The 19630-nt window shown below is 33.1% G+C and overlaps 1 protein-coding gene across 1 annotated transcript; it reads left to right on the top strand.

Annotated features, from left to right (window-relative positions):
* The first annotated feature begins 9169 nt into the window (after window positions 1–9169).
* Window positions 9170–11721, top strand: LOC129884955 (CASP-like protein 1E2). The gene is made up of 2 exons (XM_055959213.1): window positions 9170–9493; window positions 11173–11721. The coding sequence occupies exons 1-2, from the start codon at window positions 9255–9257 to the stop codon at window positions 11513–11515; spliced, it is 582 nt and encodes a 193-aa protein (XP_055815188.1). The 5' UTR covers window positions 9170–9254; the 3' UTR covers window positions 11516–11721.
* The last annotated feature ends 7909 nt before the right edge of the window (window positions 11722–19630 follow it).

Here is a 19630-nt window from a genome sequence, read left to right as displayed (position 1 = left end):
TAATCAATGTATTTAGACATTATGAAATTTTTTAAGAAACTTTGACATGCTTTGAAAATCTAATACTTTGAGTATTAGATTGAGTAGGATTGTTCTTACAGTAATCTGCATTTAATTTTCCATTTTTATTGTTAATCAAATGACTTTTTAAAAAAAAATTAAATGGATGCTCACAAAAAGAGATTCAAGATGTGTTATATTTTTATTCACCTTTATTTAATTACTAGTGAATTTATCCGCGCTTCACACGGCTATATTATTATATATATAAAATAATTCTTAAATGAATAATTTTTTAGTTTAACAAAATAGTATATAATATTTATATTCAGATTAGTGTTGGATATATAAAATATTATTGATATTTATGTTCATTTGCGACATGGTATATTTTTTGTCTTTTTTCAATATACAAATAGAATTATTTTTGCATCTTTTTAAGTGCAAACTATTCATATGTGTATAGTAAAACAAAATATTTATTGTGGTAAAGTAAATAAAAAATATTTATTGTGGTAAAGTAAATGGAATAAGACGTCAGATTTTGAAATAATAGTATATTATTCTACTTTAAAATATTTTTTATATTTTAATTTTCTCTATCTTTTGTAATAGTACTTAATTCTATATTCAAATTCTGATTTCGTAAAAAAAATTGATTTTCTTCATTGTGTCTTTATTATTACATTCGCTTATAATAATTTTTTAAATATTAATTAAATATTTTTAAATACCATGAAAATGAAATGGAATAATTATATTAATTGTGCTTTATAACCAAAAAAAAAGTAGGATAGTAGTAGCATTTCCAATACATCTAGCTAAGTTATTAATACAAACCAAAATTAAAATTTTTTTTTAGCAAAAGTAGCTAAGTTACTAATATAAGTCAATGTAAGAAAAAAAAATCTAGCAAAAGTAATTCCTAATTATGCTTCAAAAAAGTTTTTCTTCTACCATCTTCCTTTGCAAGTAGACCCATCACCATATTCTGCTCCCTAGCTATGTCAAACTCTTCATCATATGCTACAAATTGAATAAAAATTTTAAGCATAATTATAAATAAATAAAATATTATACCAATTAAAAAATAAATCAATAAAAAAAATAAACTATACAATATATCTACAAATTATTTTTTCAATTGTTCTAACAATAAACAATAATTGTCTCTTCAAATCTAACAAATATTGTAATCAAACTACAATATATGATTATAATGTTAGTGTCATCTCAAAACTACAATCACTATGATACTTGCTTAGAGGATGATAATACATAAATTAATAAAATATTAAGAAACCATGAAAGTACATAAAGATAAAAAAGAAAGACTTGAGAATGAAATATTTATTACCTTCATGTACTTCTTTTTTTATATGTGAATTAAATCACAAACCAATATATTGAATAAGAGAAAAGATAATCTTGGATGTGAATCTCAAAGAAACTAAATATGAATTTATATAAGTAAAATAGAGAAAACCAAATATTGGGGAGGTGTGAGAGGTTGACCATGGATGGTTTCAGGAGAGGTAGGGGTAGGCCGAAAAAATATTGGGGAGAGGTGATTAGACAGGACATAGCGCAATTACAGCTTACCGAGGACATGACCCTAAAAAGGAGGGTGTGGAGGACCCACATTAGGGTAGAAGGCTAGTACATAGTCTCATTATTCCTCCTTATTAGTAGGCGCACTAGCGCACTATAATTTCTTGTGCTCTGATTTTTGTTATTATCTATTACTTTCTGTACTTTGATTACTCTATTTTATTCCTGTCATTCTCGTTATTTTCTTTCTCATATATGTCTTATCTAACCTCTTTTATGTTTTTATGCTTTTATTGAGCCGAAGGTCTTTCGAAAACAACCGTCCTACCTTGGTAAACTTGGTAGGAGTCAGGTCTGCGTACACTTTACCCTCTCCAGACCCCACGTTGTGAGATTTCACTGGGTTGTTGTTATTGTTGTTGTAGAGAAAACCAAAAGAAAGACTTGAAAATAAAACATTTCTTACCTTCATATATTTCTTTTTTGTTACATGTTACTTCATTCACTAATCAATATGATGAAGAGAAGAAAGAATACTCTTGAATGTGAATGTTCATAAAACTAAATATGAATTTATATAGGCAAATAGAGAAATACCATAAGACATCATAAATTTACAAATTAAAGTTTGAAGGTTATGAACATGAAAATTATGGGGGTTATGAATATTATTAAAAGTAAAAATTAAAGAGGTATAAATCATGGGTAATTAATCCTTGTAAATAAATTAAATAATAAAAATATAAATTCTTAAAATATTATCATTTTATGATTAGAAGAAAGGAAAAAAAAGATTAAAAAAAATGAATTTATGAAGAGAGAAATTAAAGATATATGAGTTATGAATAATTACTTCTTGTAAATTGGCATGTGAAGAGTATTTGTTGTAAATGTTTCTCCATTAATAAAATATTTATTTGAAATAAATTAAGTAATTTACTTAATTTACTTTTATAATAAAATAATTAATTTAAATAAGAAAAAAAAGCTCAAAAAAGAGAAAAAAGATAAATGCAAATGGAGGTCATAGAGAGGTGTCTATTGAACTATAATTGTCTCCATATTTCTTCTAAGTGGAACTATAATTTTTATGCTTAGTAGCATGTTAATTCTTCTTTTGTGCATTTATATTATACAAATTTCATTTTCTTGGTACAAACAAATATTTTAAACTAAATGTAGGAATTAATGTTTATATCTTTATTTATTTACTTATATGTGTCAGTTTTTTTATTTTTCATTTTTCATCTATTATGTATATAAGTTTTGTGTGTATAAGAGAATTCTTTTTTATGATCGCGCTAAGCGCGCGCAAGTAAACTAGTGGTGGTATAAAATATCTTGCTTAATTAAAAAGTGTTTGCAACATCCTTGGATCAATTGGCGCCAATCGTTTGTCAATGAAATACAAGGTCATAAGCAATAATGACGGATTTAGAATTTTCACTTCGAGATTCGAAAATAAAAATGGAGTGTTAGGGATTTGAATTTGGACCTCAAGCTGAATTTTGAACTCCACAATCATTAAGTCAACCTCTAGTCTTATATTCAAAGAATTCAAAGTTTATATATATATATATATGTATATAAAAAAATTATCTTATATATACATTGAAATTTTTTGCTGAAGGAATTAGCGTGAACACTCTCTCGACACTCTAGATCCGCCCTGATTAGCAATCCAACCACATTTTATCACAAAAAAAAAAAAGAAAGAAGAAGGTAGATGTTAGTTATGTTGAGCTTTCCCAGTTTGTATTGATTGCCCCTTTCTAGCCATTGCGGTGCATTAAAGTGAATTCATATAAAATGGCCCCTCTTGTCTCTTCCTATAACATTTTTCCTAATCAAGTACAATCAAGTCAATAAATCATCTTCACCTCAAAATTTTAATGATATATGCTTTTTATATCTCATGGTTAATTTCACTAAGTAAAAGTTTTGATATTGTTATAACATATAAAATATAATTAAAAATTACTATTTAAATTATTAAAATTGACAAGATTCTAGATAGTTTTAATGTAGCAACTTGATAGGTGAAAGTTTGGTAAACTTGGTAGGTGAAAGTTTGGTAAACTTTGACATCTTGACAAAATGTGATGTCATGGACGACATCAAGAGCAAGAATTTATTTCTATAATTTAGGTAGCTCTTGATTCCTTTGAAACACGCCTCAAAAAAATTTCTCTCTTCTCTCCTCATATTCTAAGGCATTTGCAAATACATTAGAAGAGTAGAGAGTTGGTAGAGCAATTCTCTTAGTTGTATTTGGTATCTCTCTCTTTTCTTTGTTAATATAAAGGCAGTTGTTCTCTGGTGGACGTAGGATCATTCTAATCCGAACCACGTTAAATATTGTTGTTCTTCCTTGTTCTTTGTATTTTTACGTTTCCGCTAACAATTGCTATCAGAACCAAGGTTCTGTCTAAGTATGCTCTGTGGTTGCAGCACAGTCTGAACTTCCACATCAGAAAAGAATTACTTTAATTTTTTTTGTATTTCAAAATACTTTGTAGTAGAAGAGGAAGAACAAGTAAAAATGAGTTCCATGAAGTTTGAAATTGATAGATATAGTGGGCACAACAACTTCAATATCTGGAAAATTCAGATGATGGCATTACCACGGAGGAAAGGTTCAATCTACGCTATTGAAGGAAAGTACCCCGATAACACATCGGTTTTCGATAAGACAAAGATTGAAGGAGATGTATTGAGTGTAATCCAACTATCTCTTGCACCTAACGTGCTCTGTGAGGTGAGTACAAGTACCGAAGAGACGGCCAAACAGTTATGGGATAGACTGGAAGGGCTTTACCAGGATATATTGGTTACAACAAGGATGTTGTTACAACGGCGTCTTCACACATTTAAGATGAAGTCAGGTACTTTATTGCAAGACCATATAGATGCATTCAATAAACTTGTGATGGACTTACAAATTGCCGGAATTAAGAAGGATGAGGACAAGCCTGCATGTGCTTTGCTATTTTTATTGACTTCAAAATATCGTGATATTAAGAATTCAATGATGTATAGCAAGGCACTTATCACTATTGAGCAAGTGCGGCAATCACTTAACTCTTGTGATGTGCGGAGGCATTTTGAAGGAGACAAAGATGATGAAGCTACTGGGCTCTTTGTAAGAGGTCATATTAGCCAACAGGGAAGGAGCAAATCAAAGCACAGATCAAAATCTCGTGTTAATAAGAAGAATGCGGAGTGTTGGGGCTATCACAAGAAGGGACACTTTGAACGAGATTGTCCTATGTCAAAGTCCAAAGAAAAGGCGAGTGCATCCATTGTTGAGAAGGTACATAATTTTGATGATGAATATGTACTAACAACATCATGCAATAATGGAGTTTATGATAACAAATGGGTGTTACACTCTGGTTGTACTCTGTATATGACATTCCGAAGAGGTTGGTTCAGTAGCTATGAGAAAAGTTGAGAAACTATAGTAATGGGAAACAATGCAACTTGTAAAATAGTTGGCATTGATTCAATTCGAGTTCGCTACCATGATGGAATCGTGAGGACTATTACAGAAGTCTATCATGTTCCTCATCTGAAGAAGAATTTGATATCCCTGGGTACTCTAGATAATCAAGACGATAAGTATATGAGCGAGAAAGGTACAATGAATGTGGCTAAAGGTTCTTTTGTCATGCTGAAGGCCAAGCTGAAGGATGGCCTCTACACACTAGCAGAAAGCACCATTGTTGGCTCTATTGATGCATCTACAGTGCAGCAGTTATCTGATGATGACAAGGCAAGATTATGGCACATGAGATTGGGCCATATGAGCGCATGAGGATTGGATATGTTGATCAAACCTAACCTTTTGAATAGTGAGAAGATCAGCACACTTGAATTTTGTGAGCATTGCGTACCAGGGAAGCACAAAAAGGTCAGTTTCAGCACTGGCAAGCAAAAGACGGGAGAAGTGCTAGACTACATCCATTCAGATTTATGGGGTCCCTCTTAGCTTCCATCTAAGGGAGAAAAGTGGTATCTTATCACATTTATTGACGATTTTTTAGGAAAGATTTAGGTGCATTTCTTGAAGGCAAAAAATGATGCTTTTGAAGCATTTAAAGAATGGAAGATTTTGGTTAAGAATCAAATTCAGAGAAAAATCAAGTATCTTCGTATAAATAATGGCTTGGAGTTTTGTAGTGAAGAGTTCAATAATTTTTACAAGGTTCATGGGATCGAAAAATATAAGACGGTTAGACACACACCACAGCAAAATGGAGTTGCTTAGAGAATGAATAAAACTCTTCTTGAGAAGGCTCGTTGTATGCTCTTACAAGTCAAAATATCCAAAGTGTTTTAGGCTGAAGTAGTTCACACTGCTACTCATATTGTCAATCAATCTCCAGCATCAGTGATTGACTTTAAGACTCCGAATGAGGTATGGTCAGGTGAACCCTCTAACTATTCATACCTGCGAATATTTGGGTGTCCAGTTTATTATCATGTTAATGAAAGAAAGCTTGAACCAAGGGCTAAAAAGGTTATATTTGTAGGGTATGTAGATGGAGTAAAATGGTACAAACTTTGGTGTTTATCTCCTCAAATTTGTAGTTATTGTAGATATTACCTTTGATGAATTCTCTATACTTGATCCTCGTAAAGTTTCTGTGGAGTTATTAAGAAACAAGAACAACGAGCAGGTGGAGCTACCGGTAGAGCATACTAAGGAAAAGGATCAAGAGACTCAAATTGATGAGTCAAAAGATACATATCTTGAAGAACATGTTGTCAATGAACCATACATAATTGCGAAGAAAAGGGACAAAAGACAGATACGGAAATCGGAACATCTTATAGAGCAAGCAAATCTGATTGCATACGCGTTCGTAGCTGCAGAAGAAGAGATTAAAGACCTCGAGCCCTCTTCGTATGTTGAAGCAACTTCTTGCAAAAATGCTGCACAATGACAACTAGCCATGATTGAAGAGATGGAGTCTCTTTACAAAAATGAGACACGGGTCTTAGTTGAAAGGCCAAAGGAGAAGAAGACAATTGGATGCAAATGGATCTACAAAAAGAAAGAAGGTATTTCAGAAGTGGAAGATGCTAGGTTCAAAGTGAGATTGGTTGTAAAAGGTTTCAGTCAAAAGGAGGGAATTGACTATAATGAGATATTCTCTCTAGTCGTGAAACATAGCTCAATTCGGGTGCTACTAGCATTGGTTGCACAATTTAATTTGGAGCTTCAACAGCTTTATGTCAAAACTACTTTCTTACACGGTGATCTAGAAGAGACAATCTATATGGAACAGCCTGAAGATTTCCTAGCTGAGGGAAAAGAAGATCATGTATGCCAACTGAAGAAGTCTTTGTATGATTTAAAGCAATCCCCTAAATAGTGATACAAAAGGTCTGATGCATTCATGAGTACACATGGATTCTCAAGGAGTGCATTTGATAGCTATGTGTATCACAAGAAAATGTCTAGTAACTCTATGATTTATTTACTGTTGTATGTTGATGATATGCTTATTGCTGCTAACAACATCACAAAGATAAATATTTTAAAGAAACTGTTGAGCAAGGAATTTGATATGAAGGATTTGGGAACTGTAAAGAAAATTTTTGGAATGGAGATTTCAAGAAAAGATGGTGTTGTATATCTTTCTCAGGAAAGGTACATCGAAAAGGTTCTTGAGAGGTTCAATATAGAGATGAGTAAGCCTGTAAGTACACTGTTAGCTTCTCATTTTAAGCTTTTAGAGTTACAACTGCCTCAATCTGAGGATGAGATGGAGCATATGTCAAAAGTTCCTTATGCTAGCGCAGTTGGTAGCATTATGTATGCTATGATGTGCACATGTCCAGCTATTGTTCAATCTGTAAGTGTGGTAAGCAGGTACATGACCAATTCAGGAAAAGCATTGGGAAGTTGTCAAGTGGATACTGAGATATCTCAAAGGAGCTTCTGATGTTGGCCTAACCTTTCGAAAAAGTGAAGGTATTTCAATTCTCGGTTATGTGAATTCTGAATATGCAGGGGATCTTGATAGAAGAAGATCCACAACTGGATACATTTTTACTCTTGTTGGCAGTGTTGTTAGTTGGAAATCGACTTTACAGTCGATTGTCTCTTTGTCTACAATAGAGGCAGAGTATATGACATCAACAGAGGCAGTGAAAGAAGTTATCTGGTTGAAAGGTTTGGTGGCAGAATTGAGTTTGGTTCAGGTGGAATCAATACTAAGATGTGATAGTGAAAATGTTAGTCATTTGATTAAAAATTAAATATTTCATGAGCGCACCAAACATATTGAAGTCAGATTCCATTTCATTCGAGATGTCATTGAAGAGGGAGCTATCAAGGTCGAGAAGGCTATCACAGACGATAACGCTGCAGACATGTTGATCAAGATAGTCCCGCTTTCCAAGTTTGCACACTGCAAGGACTTGGCGGGAGTATTCATCAACTGATGCAAATTCTGGGAGAACAGCTTCTAGGTGGAGCTAGTGTGTTCAACAAAGGTTTGATCCTTCTTATTTCTTACAACGGGATTGCCCACTAAGCTTTGAAGTTTTGGCGGGAGTTTTTCATACACATGCTCGAAATGCAAACTATGGTGAAGATTGAAAGAGTCGAGGTTGAAGACACAATCAAAATTTTAACTTTCACTTTAAAATTAAAAAAATTAAAATATATTTTAATACACATAATATATCTGTGTATCTGACTTTCTTAAATTTTACATTAAATCAAATGAAACAAATAAATTAATATAGAAAAAAATATGTAGTACAGACTATTCCAGTTGTCAAAATATCTAATAATATTACAATACTCAAAAAGATCTCTTGTAACGTAACTCCGAAATAATAAATGTGAACGCCATATCTGACCTGCATCTCCCTACATTAATACTTTTTCTCTCCAAGCTATTCATATTACAAAATTCACAACCACGTAGGACTTTAATCGAGGGAAAAATTCAACATGTCTAATTAAGGAAGGAGCAGCTCACCGCTTTATGTTTTAATTACATTATAGTCCGAAAAAGAGTTCAATTTAAGTCCTTTAATTGAATAATTATACTACTATTACATTAAATAGGTGTATATAGTTATACTACATATGGAATACAAATTAAATTTGGAGTGTTGATCAATTTTTTAGTGTATTTTTTAAAATATTCGAAGTTGTTATTTATTGTGATTTATAATAATTTTTACGTTATTTTCAAATAATATATATGTTACTTCTAGTATTTTAATTTATTTGGCACATATAAAATTTGAAATGTCAACCAAATTTTTATATAATTTTTAAATATTTTAAATTGCTAATTATTTTAATTTAGTTGACATTCCAAATTTCATATAATTTTTAAATATTTATATTAGAATTTCGAACTTCAGATTTCTCACCCTATAATCCCCTCTCCATTTTCCTTTTCCCCTCCCCCCCCCAAATTTGGAAAGAAAAAAAAAACAAAGATTGTATGACTTTCTTATTCCACTGTGTCAAAAATCAAAAAAAAAAAGTCATACATACCACTAGCTTCTCTTTCACACGTCCCGTGTTCAAACATATTCTACTTATACGTACCTTTATTTTATTTTATTGCCTACTTGACTTTCTACTACTATATAAACCCTTCACCTTCACATTCTAATAACAACACCTCCCATATTAGTAACATTTTTCTTCTCTTAATTAATGATATATGGAGACAGAAAGCTATAGGAATGGAGGAGCAGAAAAAGAAGTTGGGGTGGCTAACAAGCAAACCATAAGATGGACAGATTTTTGTTTGAGATTTTTGGCATTTGTACTCACACTTGTAGCTGCCATTGTAGTTGGAGTTAGCAAACAAAATGAGCTTGTTCCCGTCCAGTTGGTCCCAACATTGCCGCCCATCAATGTTCCCGCATCCGCTAAGTGGAGCCACATGTCCGCCTTTGTGTAAGTTTCTCTATTTCCACAGTTAAATTTGTTGATTTTGATCGTCAATTTATATATATGAAAAGTATCATAAGAGACAATAATTAGTAATTTAAAAAACATATGCAAAAAATAATCGATTTGACACTCGAAATTCTGAAAATGTTGGGTCGGAGGGACTATCTTTCATTTGGTATATGCAGAGAATATCTATGGTTACAGAAATTTGTATATATCAATGGAGGAAATAACCATGTGGATCGAAAACAAGACACAAATTCTATACAATTACACATGGTAACAATTGAAGAGGCGTGGCGCAGTTTGATAGCGCATTTGTTTTGGGTAGAAAATGTCATGAGTGCAAATCCTGTTATCCAAAGGCAGAATCAGGATTTTTGTCAAGGTGTTCCTACTTAAGGACGAATAAAAAATATCTAGATAATCAGATTACTAAGATTGGCTACTAAATAGCCATACTTCATCTCATATAGTGTCATCCCTACTTATTACTGCTCAAAGGATCAGTAACGAGGGATCAATACAAACACAGCACGAATGATTTATTATGATGTCAAAAAAATAAAATGCAAATGTGACAAGTTATTTTGAAAACTACACTAATTTGTATATGTAAGTATAATTTACGTAAATCTCATGATAAAGATGCAGCAAGTAATCCTCCCTCCCTATTACTTAGCCTATCCTATGTTGACTTGACATATCACTTAAGAAAATATATATTGTGAGATTTATTTTACTAAATTAATTTTATTTATTTTAGTTTAAAATTTTAAATTTGACTGCTATTATTTTATATAGTTATATAATAAGAAGAATTATATTGAAAGTAAATGATAGCTTTCTCTTGACTTGATAAATTAAACAAATAAAAATAAAATAATTTTAATATAAAGATCAAATAAAATGAAATACGGACGTTCTTTTGACTAGAAGTAAATGAATTGGCAGTTGGATCGTCGACAGGGAAAAATAGGTAAGAGCAACAAATATCTTGCTACCTAAATTAGACTTTTTGTACTCCCTATTAATTATAAAGGTTATAGGAAGATAGTGACTCATAATAATATTATCGCTGAGAATGAAATGTTAGTTGGGTTTAAGTTGTAGTGGTTATTTAAAATCAAACTGCTATCGATAATTTAACTGTAAAATTGGGTTATCGAATTAATGATTAGCGAACGAATTAAAATTCACAAACTTTCTGATAATTTACTGGATCAAATCAAAAATATTCCCTTTAAATATTCACATAGTGTCTGATAATTTATGTTACCTATCTTCTAATATCTTTAACGTACGTTGTGAGTTGTGACCTCGTGCACTTGGATTTCATTTGATTTTTCTATTTTGATATAATTTATTCAATTTCTCATGACTGATTATTAGAACGTTGTTTTTGTTCTCCAGTATGTTCACCCCAAAATTAAATATGCCCAAAATATTGGATAAGAGTTATTGGCTAACATGTGCCACAGTTTCTTTTTAATCATTTGACGACAATAATGATTTTTTTATTTAAAAATAAATAAATACAAGTATCTGTTTGGCATATTTTGCTTAAGGAAATTAGACTGAATATCATAACTAAATCTGATAAAATTAATTAAATATTGGTATGTGATTGAAACAAGAGTGTTAGTACTATATAATTAATGAATATTTTTTTAAAAAATCAGGTACTTTGTGGTTGTGAATGCAATTGCATGTGCATATGCAATTATCTCCTTAGTCCTTTCATTGGTAAATAGGGGAAAAACAAAAGGCCTCTCGATAACGGTCATTCTCTTGGACCTCATCATGGTGGCGCTTCTCTACTCTGGCGTTGGAGCCGCCGCGGCTGTCGGCCTCATCGGATATAAAGGGAACTCCCACGTCCGGTGGAACAAGGTGTGCAACGTGTTTGGTAAATTTTGTGGACAAGTCGCAGCGGGCATTGCTCTTTCCCTAGTTGGGTCTATATTGTTTTTCATGTTGCTGTTGTTTGCTATGTTGAACCTCCATAAGAACAGACGTCATTAGCAAGTTGGTTCGTACACTATTATTAAAAAGTATTTTGTCTGTAAAATAGCTTTTCTACATACCAAGTTTTATTGTATTGTATTACATAACTAGGCTATGGTGTTTTTCTTTAATAATTTAACACGTACGTGTTTGATAAATCATCCGTTGTAAACCTTTGTGTGTTGCATTTTTGCTTTCAGTATATATAGTAGGTTGTTAAAATTTGTTTTTTTTTTATCTATACATATTCTTGAAAGTGGGAGTGTGATTTTACATCATATATTAAGAGATAACTGTCAAAAACACATCTAAACTATTCCTTTTTTTGAGTTTCATACATGAAATATTGAAAATGTGAATTGTACACACCAGTGAGCTGTTTCTCAAACTAATAAGTGATAGTTTGAATATGAAACTCACACTCCCAATAGTTTAGGTATGAAACTGAAAAAAGTGAAATAGTTTAGTTGTATTTTTGACACTTATGTCATAGATTAATCATTTATTATCTAAGGATACCACAATATAATATAGGAAAAATAACACTTATACCCCAAAAAAAGGAAAAGTATTTATCCTTAAATGTCTCATTACTTTCATACCTCCTTTTTATTTTAAAATGACATAAATTTATTTTAAAATTCGCGTGCTAATGTCATGCTGACATCAGGGCCCACCCTACATGATATCTATAGGGTATTAATATACATACGGAGTATCACAGAGGATTAAGTTCAGTTTTATATGATATCGATATGGTATTAATATACCGACGGAGTATCTGTTAAAACTCCATTGATGGAGGTTGAATGTGAGAAGACATTGAAGAGAAGGAAGAGAAGAGAAGAGAAGAAAGGAAGAGAGAGAAGAGAGGAAAGGAAGAAAGAAGAGAGAAGAAAAATCAGTACTTCATTTTTTTTGCTCATCCTTCCAATACATGTATATAATATGTGTACTTATAGAGTGTTGTGTACAAGTTGCTCCACTAACTACTTCTAACTATCTTCTAACAACTTTCTAACAAACTTAGTTAGTTTAACTAACCATTAACTAATCATGGTAGCTTGCCTAACTAACTCCTTAGTCAACACTCTCCCTCAAGCTCATGGTTTAAACAAATCCAAGACTCCTAAGCCACTTAGGAGTAGTTGATGTTGTGATTTTCCAAGGCTCTTTGTGAGTAGATCAGCAAGCTGATCTTCAGTGTGGGTAAACTCAGTTTTCAAAATTTCTTGACAAATCTTTTCCTTTACAAAATGACAATCTATGTCTATGTGTTTGGTCCTTTCATGGAAGATTGAATTTGCTGCAATTTGTATTGCCGACTTGCTGTCACACACCATTCTAACCAGAAGATCAACTTGAATACCAAGCTCTCTGAATAAGCCAATTAGCCAAGTTACCTGAGCTGCACAGTTTGCCATGCTCCTAAATTCAGCCTCTGCTGAACTTTTGGAGACTGTCTCTAGTTTCTTAGACTTCCAAGAGATGAGAGCTCCACCAAATTTGATTAAGTATCCAGTGACAAATCTCCTAGTCTCTAGACATGCTCCCCAGTTTGAGTCACAGTAGGCAAGGAGTTGATTTGAAGTCTCTATTGGCATGAAGAGTCCAAGGCCTGAAGCTTCCTTAATGTATCTTACCACCCTGAGTGTTGCATCTATGTGTGACTCCTTGGGCCAATGCATATATTGACTCAACTTCTGAACTGAGAATGCAAGGTTAGGTCTGGTCATTGTAAGATAGAGAAGTCTTCCAACTAGCCTTTGATATCTGTCAGGGTCCTTCAGCACATGATTTGCATGTTCTCCTTTTGGAGAGACATGTTCATCGAACTTTACAGATGTTAGCTTCAGATTTTGTTCAAGTGGTGTACCTGCAGGTTTAGCTCCCCCTAGACCATCTTCAGCTATTAACTCCAATGCATACTTCCTTTGAGATAAATGTATACCTTGACTATATCTAACAACTTCAATTCCTAGAAAGAATTTAAGTTCTCCTAGATCCTTCATCTTGAATTGTTTTTGCAGGTCTTTTCTGGTGCAATCTATAAGTGGTTTCCTGTTTCTAGTGATTAAGAGATCATCTACATAGACCAATACAATAACTATGTCACCTTAAACTTGTCTAGTGAATAATGAGTAATCATAGTTGCTCTGAATAAAGCCTAGTTGTACCAGGGCTTCTGTTAATTTCAAGTTCCATTGCCTAGGAGCTTGCTTGAGGCCATAGAGGGACTTGTGGAGTTTGCATACTTTACCATGTTCCCCCTGTCTTGCAAAACCAGCAGGAATAGTCATGTACACCTCTTCCAAGAGATCACCATTGAGGAATGCATTGTGAACTTCCATTTGATGAATATACCAGCCTTTAGAAACAGCCAGTGCAATAATGGATCTAACAGTGACCATCTTGGTAATAGGGCTAAACGTCTCACTGTAGTCTAGACCTTCTTATTGGTTGTACCCTTTGGCCACTAGCCTTGCCTTAAATTTTTCTACCTCTCCTAAGGCCTTGTACTTTACCTTATAGACCCACTTGCAGCCAATGGGGTTCTTGCCAGGAGGTAAGTCCACCATACTCCAAGTATGATTATCCTGCAGGGCTGCAATCTCTAGTTCCATTGCCTGAACCCATTGAGGATCAATGGAGGCTTTAGAGTAGGAAGTAGGCTCAGTTATGACTGAGTAGAAAGCTAAAGCTTAGACATGTGAGGGGGAAAAATGAGCATAGGACAGATGATCAGACATGGGAAATGAGAGGGAAGTACTGTGATGGGCAGTGACAAAATCCTGAAGCCACAGGAGAGGTTTAGTTTATCTAGAGGACTTTCTAGGAGGAAGATGAGACATATCTAGCTGAGATGCAAGAGGAAGATCTGAGAGGGGAAATGAGTCTAGACCAGGGATATGTAGAGTAGAAGTAGTGGGAGAGGATGAATGTGGTACCACAGGAGTAGGGGACTGTGGCACAGTAGAAGAATCAACAGTTTGTGTAGAGAGAGTGAGAACAGGGAAAATAGGATCAGGGGAGATTTGCATGTCTTTGAATGGAAAAACATCCTCCTTGAACACTACATTTCTATTGATAAACAGAGACTTGAAATGTAAATCATATAAGAGGTAGCCCTTTTGTGATAGAGAGTACCCAAGCAAGATTGCAGGGATAGCTCTAGGAGAGAACTTGTCCAAGACCTTTGTACATACAACATAGCATAGGCACCCAAAGGTTCTTATATGTGAGAGTGTAGGAGGTAAAGTGTATAGCCTTTCAAAGGGAGACTTGTAATGAAGCAGTTTGGAAGGGAGTCTATTAATAAGATAAACAGCTGTGGTGACACATTCACCCCAGAATTTCAAAGGAATACTTGCTTGAAATCTGAGAGCTCTAGCCATGTCTAGGATAGTTCTATGTTTCCTTTCAGCAACACTATTTTGCTGAGGTGTATAAACACATGTACTCTGATGAAGAATGACAAGAGTAGAAAAAAGAGATTGAATATCATGATTAAGAAACTCACTTTCATTATCAATCTTGAAGATTTTTACAGTGGTAAAAAAGAAATTGTGAACTTGTGAAAAGAAATTTCTCAGTACAACTATAGTATCAACTTTAGATGTGATAAAAAATAGCCAAGTGAATCTGGAGAAGTCATCTACTAGAGTAACAAAGTACTTCATTTCAGAATGAGTTGGTACTCTGTAAGGACCCCATATATCATAGTGAACCAGTTCAAATACAGACTTAGAGGCATGACAGCTAACAGGAAAAGACAGCTTGGTTTGTTTAGCTAAGGGACAGACAGTACAAGGTAAATGCTCAGTAGTATGTACAATATGAAGGCCAGTAGACCTCTTTATTATATCTATGGGGGCATGTCCTAGTCTTATATATCACAAGGAGATTGTCTCAGATTGACTTGATGAAGAGGAAGAGCTATTGGTTGAATGTGCTGAATGAGGAAAAACTGGAGCTGAGTTAGTGAAACCTTCCTTGAGGATGTACAAACCTTGATATTCTCTACCAATTTCCCTGATCAGTCTAGTGGAGAGATCCTGAAAAATACAAAATCAAGACAGAATGCTGCCATGTAATGAAGCTCTTTGGTAAGTTGTGACACAGACAATAAGTTACACTTAAAATCTGGAACAAACAACACATTATTAATACTTTGGCCATTAAATACTTTTGTTCTTCCAGTATGTGAGACTGATACCACATTACCAGTAGGCAGGTGAACTTTTCTCATCTCAGAGCTGGGCACTGTTTGAATAGTTTCAAGCACATCAAGTCTAGCTGTCATGTAGTCTGTAGCTCCAGTGTCAACTATCCAGTTCATAGGCACATATTTGAAGACTAAAGCAGACAAGGTACTACCTGTAGTGACTGTTTTGGCTAAGTGCTCTACTGCATTTTTACTTCCTTTTGCCAGCATTTGAATAATCTGCTGATACTGATCTTGTGTGAAGAAAGTTGCTGAAGCTGGAGGATTCAGAGTGGAAGTAGCATTGTCAGCAGGTTGAGAGACTTCAACTTGATTGGCATAGGAGCTGGTGCCTCCACCTTTCTTCTTTGATCTCCACCCAACATGATAGCTTTTAACTTTGAAGCATTGCTCCTTAGTATGTCTCCTGTATCCACACACTTTACACACAACTTTCTGAGGCTTCTGGGACTGTGACTTGTATTGAGAGTCATAATGTCCTCTATTTGGATGACCATCATCACCTCTTTGTTGATGTCCAGAATTACTACTCCCACGAGTATAAGTTTTCTGACTGAATAGAGCTGTACTTTCAATAGACCTATGAAGAGAAGTATCCGAACTTGTATGAATCAGATTTCTCTAACTTTCATGATCTAAGATGAGTGAGAAGGCTTTGTTTAGATTAGGAGTAGGAGTCTGAAGCAGAATTTGGCCTCTAGCAGCTGAGTAGGACTCATTCAATCCCATTAAAAACTGAAGTAGTCTTTGATACTCACAATGTTCTTTGAATTTTCTAGATTCATCACAGGAGCATCTTGGACAAGGCATGATGGAGTTGAACTCATTCCATAGACTCTTAAGTGTAGTATAGTAATCAGTCACTGACAGAGTTCCCTGGCTTAGGCTGTGAATCTCCTTATGAAGATGAAACACATGTGCACCATTAATCTTGTCAAACCTTTCCTTTAAATCATACCACACTTTGTGAGCATCATCACTATACACTACACTACTGAGCAAACCTGGCCTCACAGCATTCATAATCCAGTATAAAATAATAGCATTGCATTTTTCCCAAATATCAAAATACTCAGGGCCAAATTTCGATTTAGAAAACCTACCATCAACAAACCCTAGTTTACTCTTACCTAGTAGTCCAATACGCATGGATCTACTCCAGATTGCATAGTTCTCTGATCCGGTGAGTTGCAAAGAGATTAGAGAGCTTCCTGGAGTGTCATTAGGTTGAAGGTAAAGCGGATGATTCTGATCTATCACCGGAGCACTGAAACTTACTGCTTCAGCGGTGGTATTTATTGTATTTGTGTTTAAGTTGCTGGTTTTCATAGATCCAACTTCAAACCCAGCTGTAATAGCCATTGTTTCACAGCTTCGAGACTTGCTTTTCTTCTTAGTTGCTGACTATCGATTCTACTGCTTCTTGGCTTCGAATCTCAGTAATCAAGTGCACTACACTGCAGGGCACAGTGTTGACTCTGATACCATGTTAAAACTCCATTGATGGAGGTTGAATGTGAGCAGACATTGAAGAGAAGAGAAGAGAAGAAATGAAGAGAGAGAAGAGAGGAAAGGAAGAAAGAAGAGAAAAGAAAAATTAGTACTTCATTTTTTTGCTCATCCTTCCAGTACATGTATATAATATGTGTACTTATAGAGTGTTGTGTACAAGTTGCTCCACTAACTACTTCTAACTATCTTCTAACAACTTCCTAACAAACTTAGTTAGTTTAACTAACCATTAACTAACCATGGTAGCTTACCTAACTAACTTTCTAGTCAACAGTATCACAAAAAATATATTTAATAACTTAGAGTTTAATAAATAAGATTATGATTTTAATAATTTTCTCTTAATTATTTTATTTTTATTTCTTAAAAAAAGAGTTCAATTCTATGATGTCGATAGGATATTAATATACCGACAAAGTATCATAGAGAATTAAGTTCAATCATATATGATACCGATATGGTATCAATATACTGATAGAATATCATAGAGGATTATTTCATAGTAATGATGCTGACATCAGCATGACGTCATGCACGAAATTAAAAGGAATAAAGTGGGGGTAAGAGGTAAATATTTTGAGTCATGAATCTATTAAGGGTAAATAATTTAAAGTGAATCCAATTTAGATAAATAATTTCACAATTAGATTTATTTTGTGTAATTTTTCCTATAATATAATGACTTGATGTTACAATTTCAATGACAGCTATTTTTGCAAGTTTGAATCCAATTGATCACACCACCAATCCGAATGGGGCCTTCCTTACCCCTCTTAACTCTGTAAAAATAAGTTAATTAAGCAAAGAAAACCAAAAGTAAAGAGAACATTCGGAGTTTTTGGCCAAAAACATTCTTAAATTATACCTTAAATTTAAATTATATTCGTAAAAAAAAATTAGCATAAAAAATTCTCCAAGTATTTGAAAGTTAATAATTTTCATCCTTTTGCTAGATAATATCAAAAAACTAAGAAATCCTACAAAAACATGTGCAGTTCACATGACTTCGACAAAAGTTATCCTGCATAATTTTCTTACCTACCATACAAAGCTCATAAAGAAAAGAATATTAAAAATATTGGACACCAGTGCTTGCTGAAATAAAAAATGTTAGGAAGGTGTAGTGATTCATAATCTGCTCTTCTTCTCATTTACCAACGGAAAGAAGTCGGAGCTTAATTATCTTCATCTTTTTCAAAGCCAAATTATAGTTAGATCAATATTTTTTTGGGGCAATCTGATATTGAGGTGATCGAAATTCTGATTAAGTCTCGCATTCCAAGTTTCATTCTCCATTATATGACATGCAAGTCTCCAACAAACATCGCTTCTAGAAAATTCAATTGAGAAGAAACATATTTCAACTGATAAGTTTTCTAATATTAAATAATGGAAAAAATAAATGAAAAAAACTGTTAATCAAAAGATTTTGCATAATATTAAACTCAATTGCTGAAAAAGTTCACGATCATATTTTTGGCGTATCTCAGAATACTAAATACGAAGTGATGACTTAATTTTTGTGGAATTTGTTAGTTTCATGACAAATTCTAGTAGAAAGATGAAAGTTATTAACTTTTAATTATTTAAGAGGATGTTTTCTACTTAAAATAATATTTTAAGGATGTAATTCAAATTCGAAGTATATTTTCGAGATGATTTTGGCTAAAATCTCAGAATACTCTGCGATAGTTAAATTTTCGAAGTAATGAATACAAAGAAAATGTAGAAACCCACTAGAGTAAACCTTTGCTAAATGGAAATTTAAATATAGAGTAGAGAGACAAAAATTAAAATTTGCTAATCCGATAAATTTGTGAGCTATTCCATCTATTTGTTACGACTTACACGCCACACCACCATATGAAATGAAAAAGAGGGTATGATGAGCAAAAATTTAAAAGAAAAATTACCTAATTATCCTACTTTATTTATCATATTTTTCATTGCTCTCCTTCATTTCAAATAATTCCATAAATTCTTTTTTTCCATCCGAATACATTAATTCAGTAATCCTAATATATTAATTCGAATTCATAAATTATCTCTATGTTCAATGTATCATGCTTTAAATGCTACGTGCTGATACATAAAACCCTAATTAATGTATCTGAATTACTAAATTAATGTATTCAAATTACTAAATTAATGTATTCGAATTACTAAATTAATATATCTAAATTACCATGTTTTCAAGGAATTTCTATAAATTAAAAAAGAATAGAAAAAAATAATAATTAGCTTTTTTCACTGTGTAATTTATGTAAGTTATAGAAATTTAAAACCTTGACAATCTTGTAGAGTGTATGAGTTATCTGACTCATTTGTTATCGCCTGCATATGATTAATTTCTAAGTACATTTTAAATTTTATTTATTTATTCACTTCACATTAAC

This window comes from Solanum dulcamara, chromosome 4 (assembly GCF_947179165.1).
Source record: "Solanum dulcamara chromosome 4, daSolDulc1.2, whole genome shotgun sequence".
Taxonomy (NCBI): Eukaryota; Viridiplantae; Streptophyta; class Magnoliopsida; order Solanales; family Solanaceae; genus Solanum; species Solanum dulcamara.
Note: the sequence above shows the minus strand (reverse complement) of the source record. Positions and strands in the feature narration are given on the sequence as shown.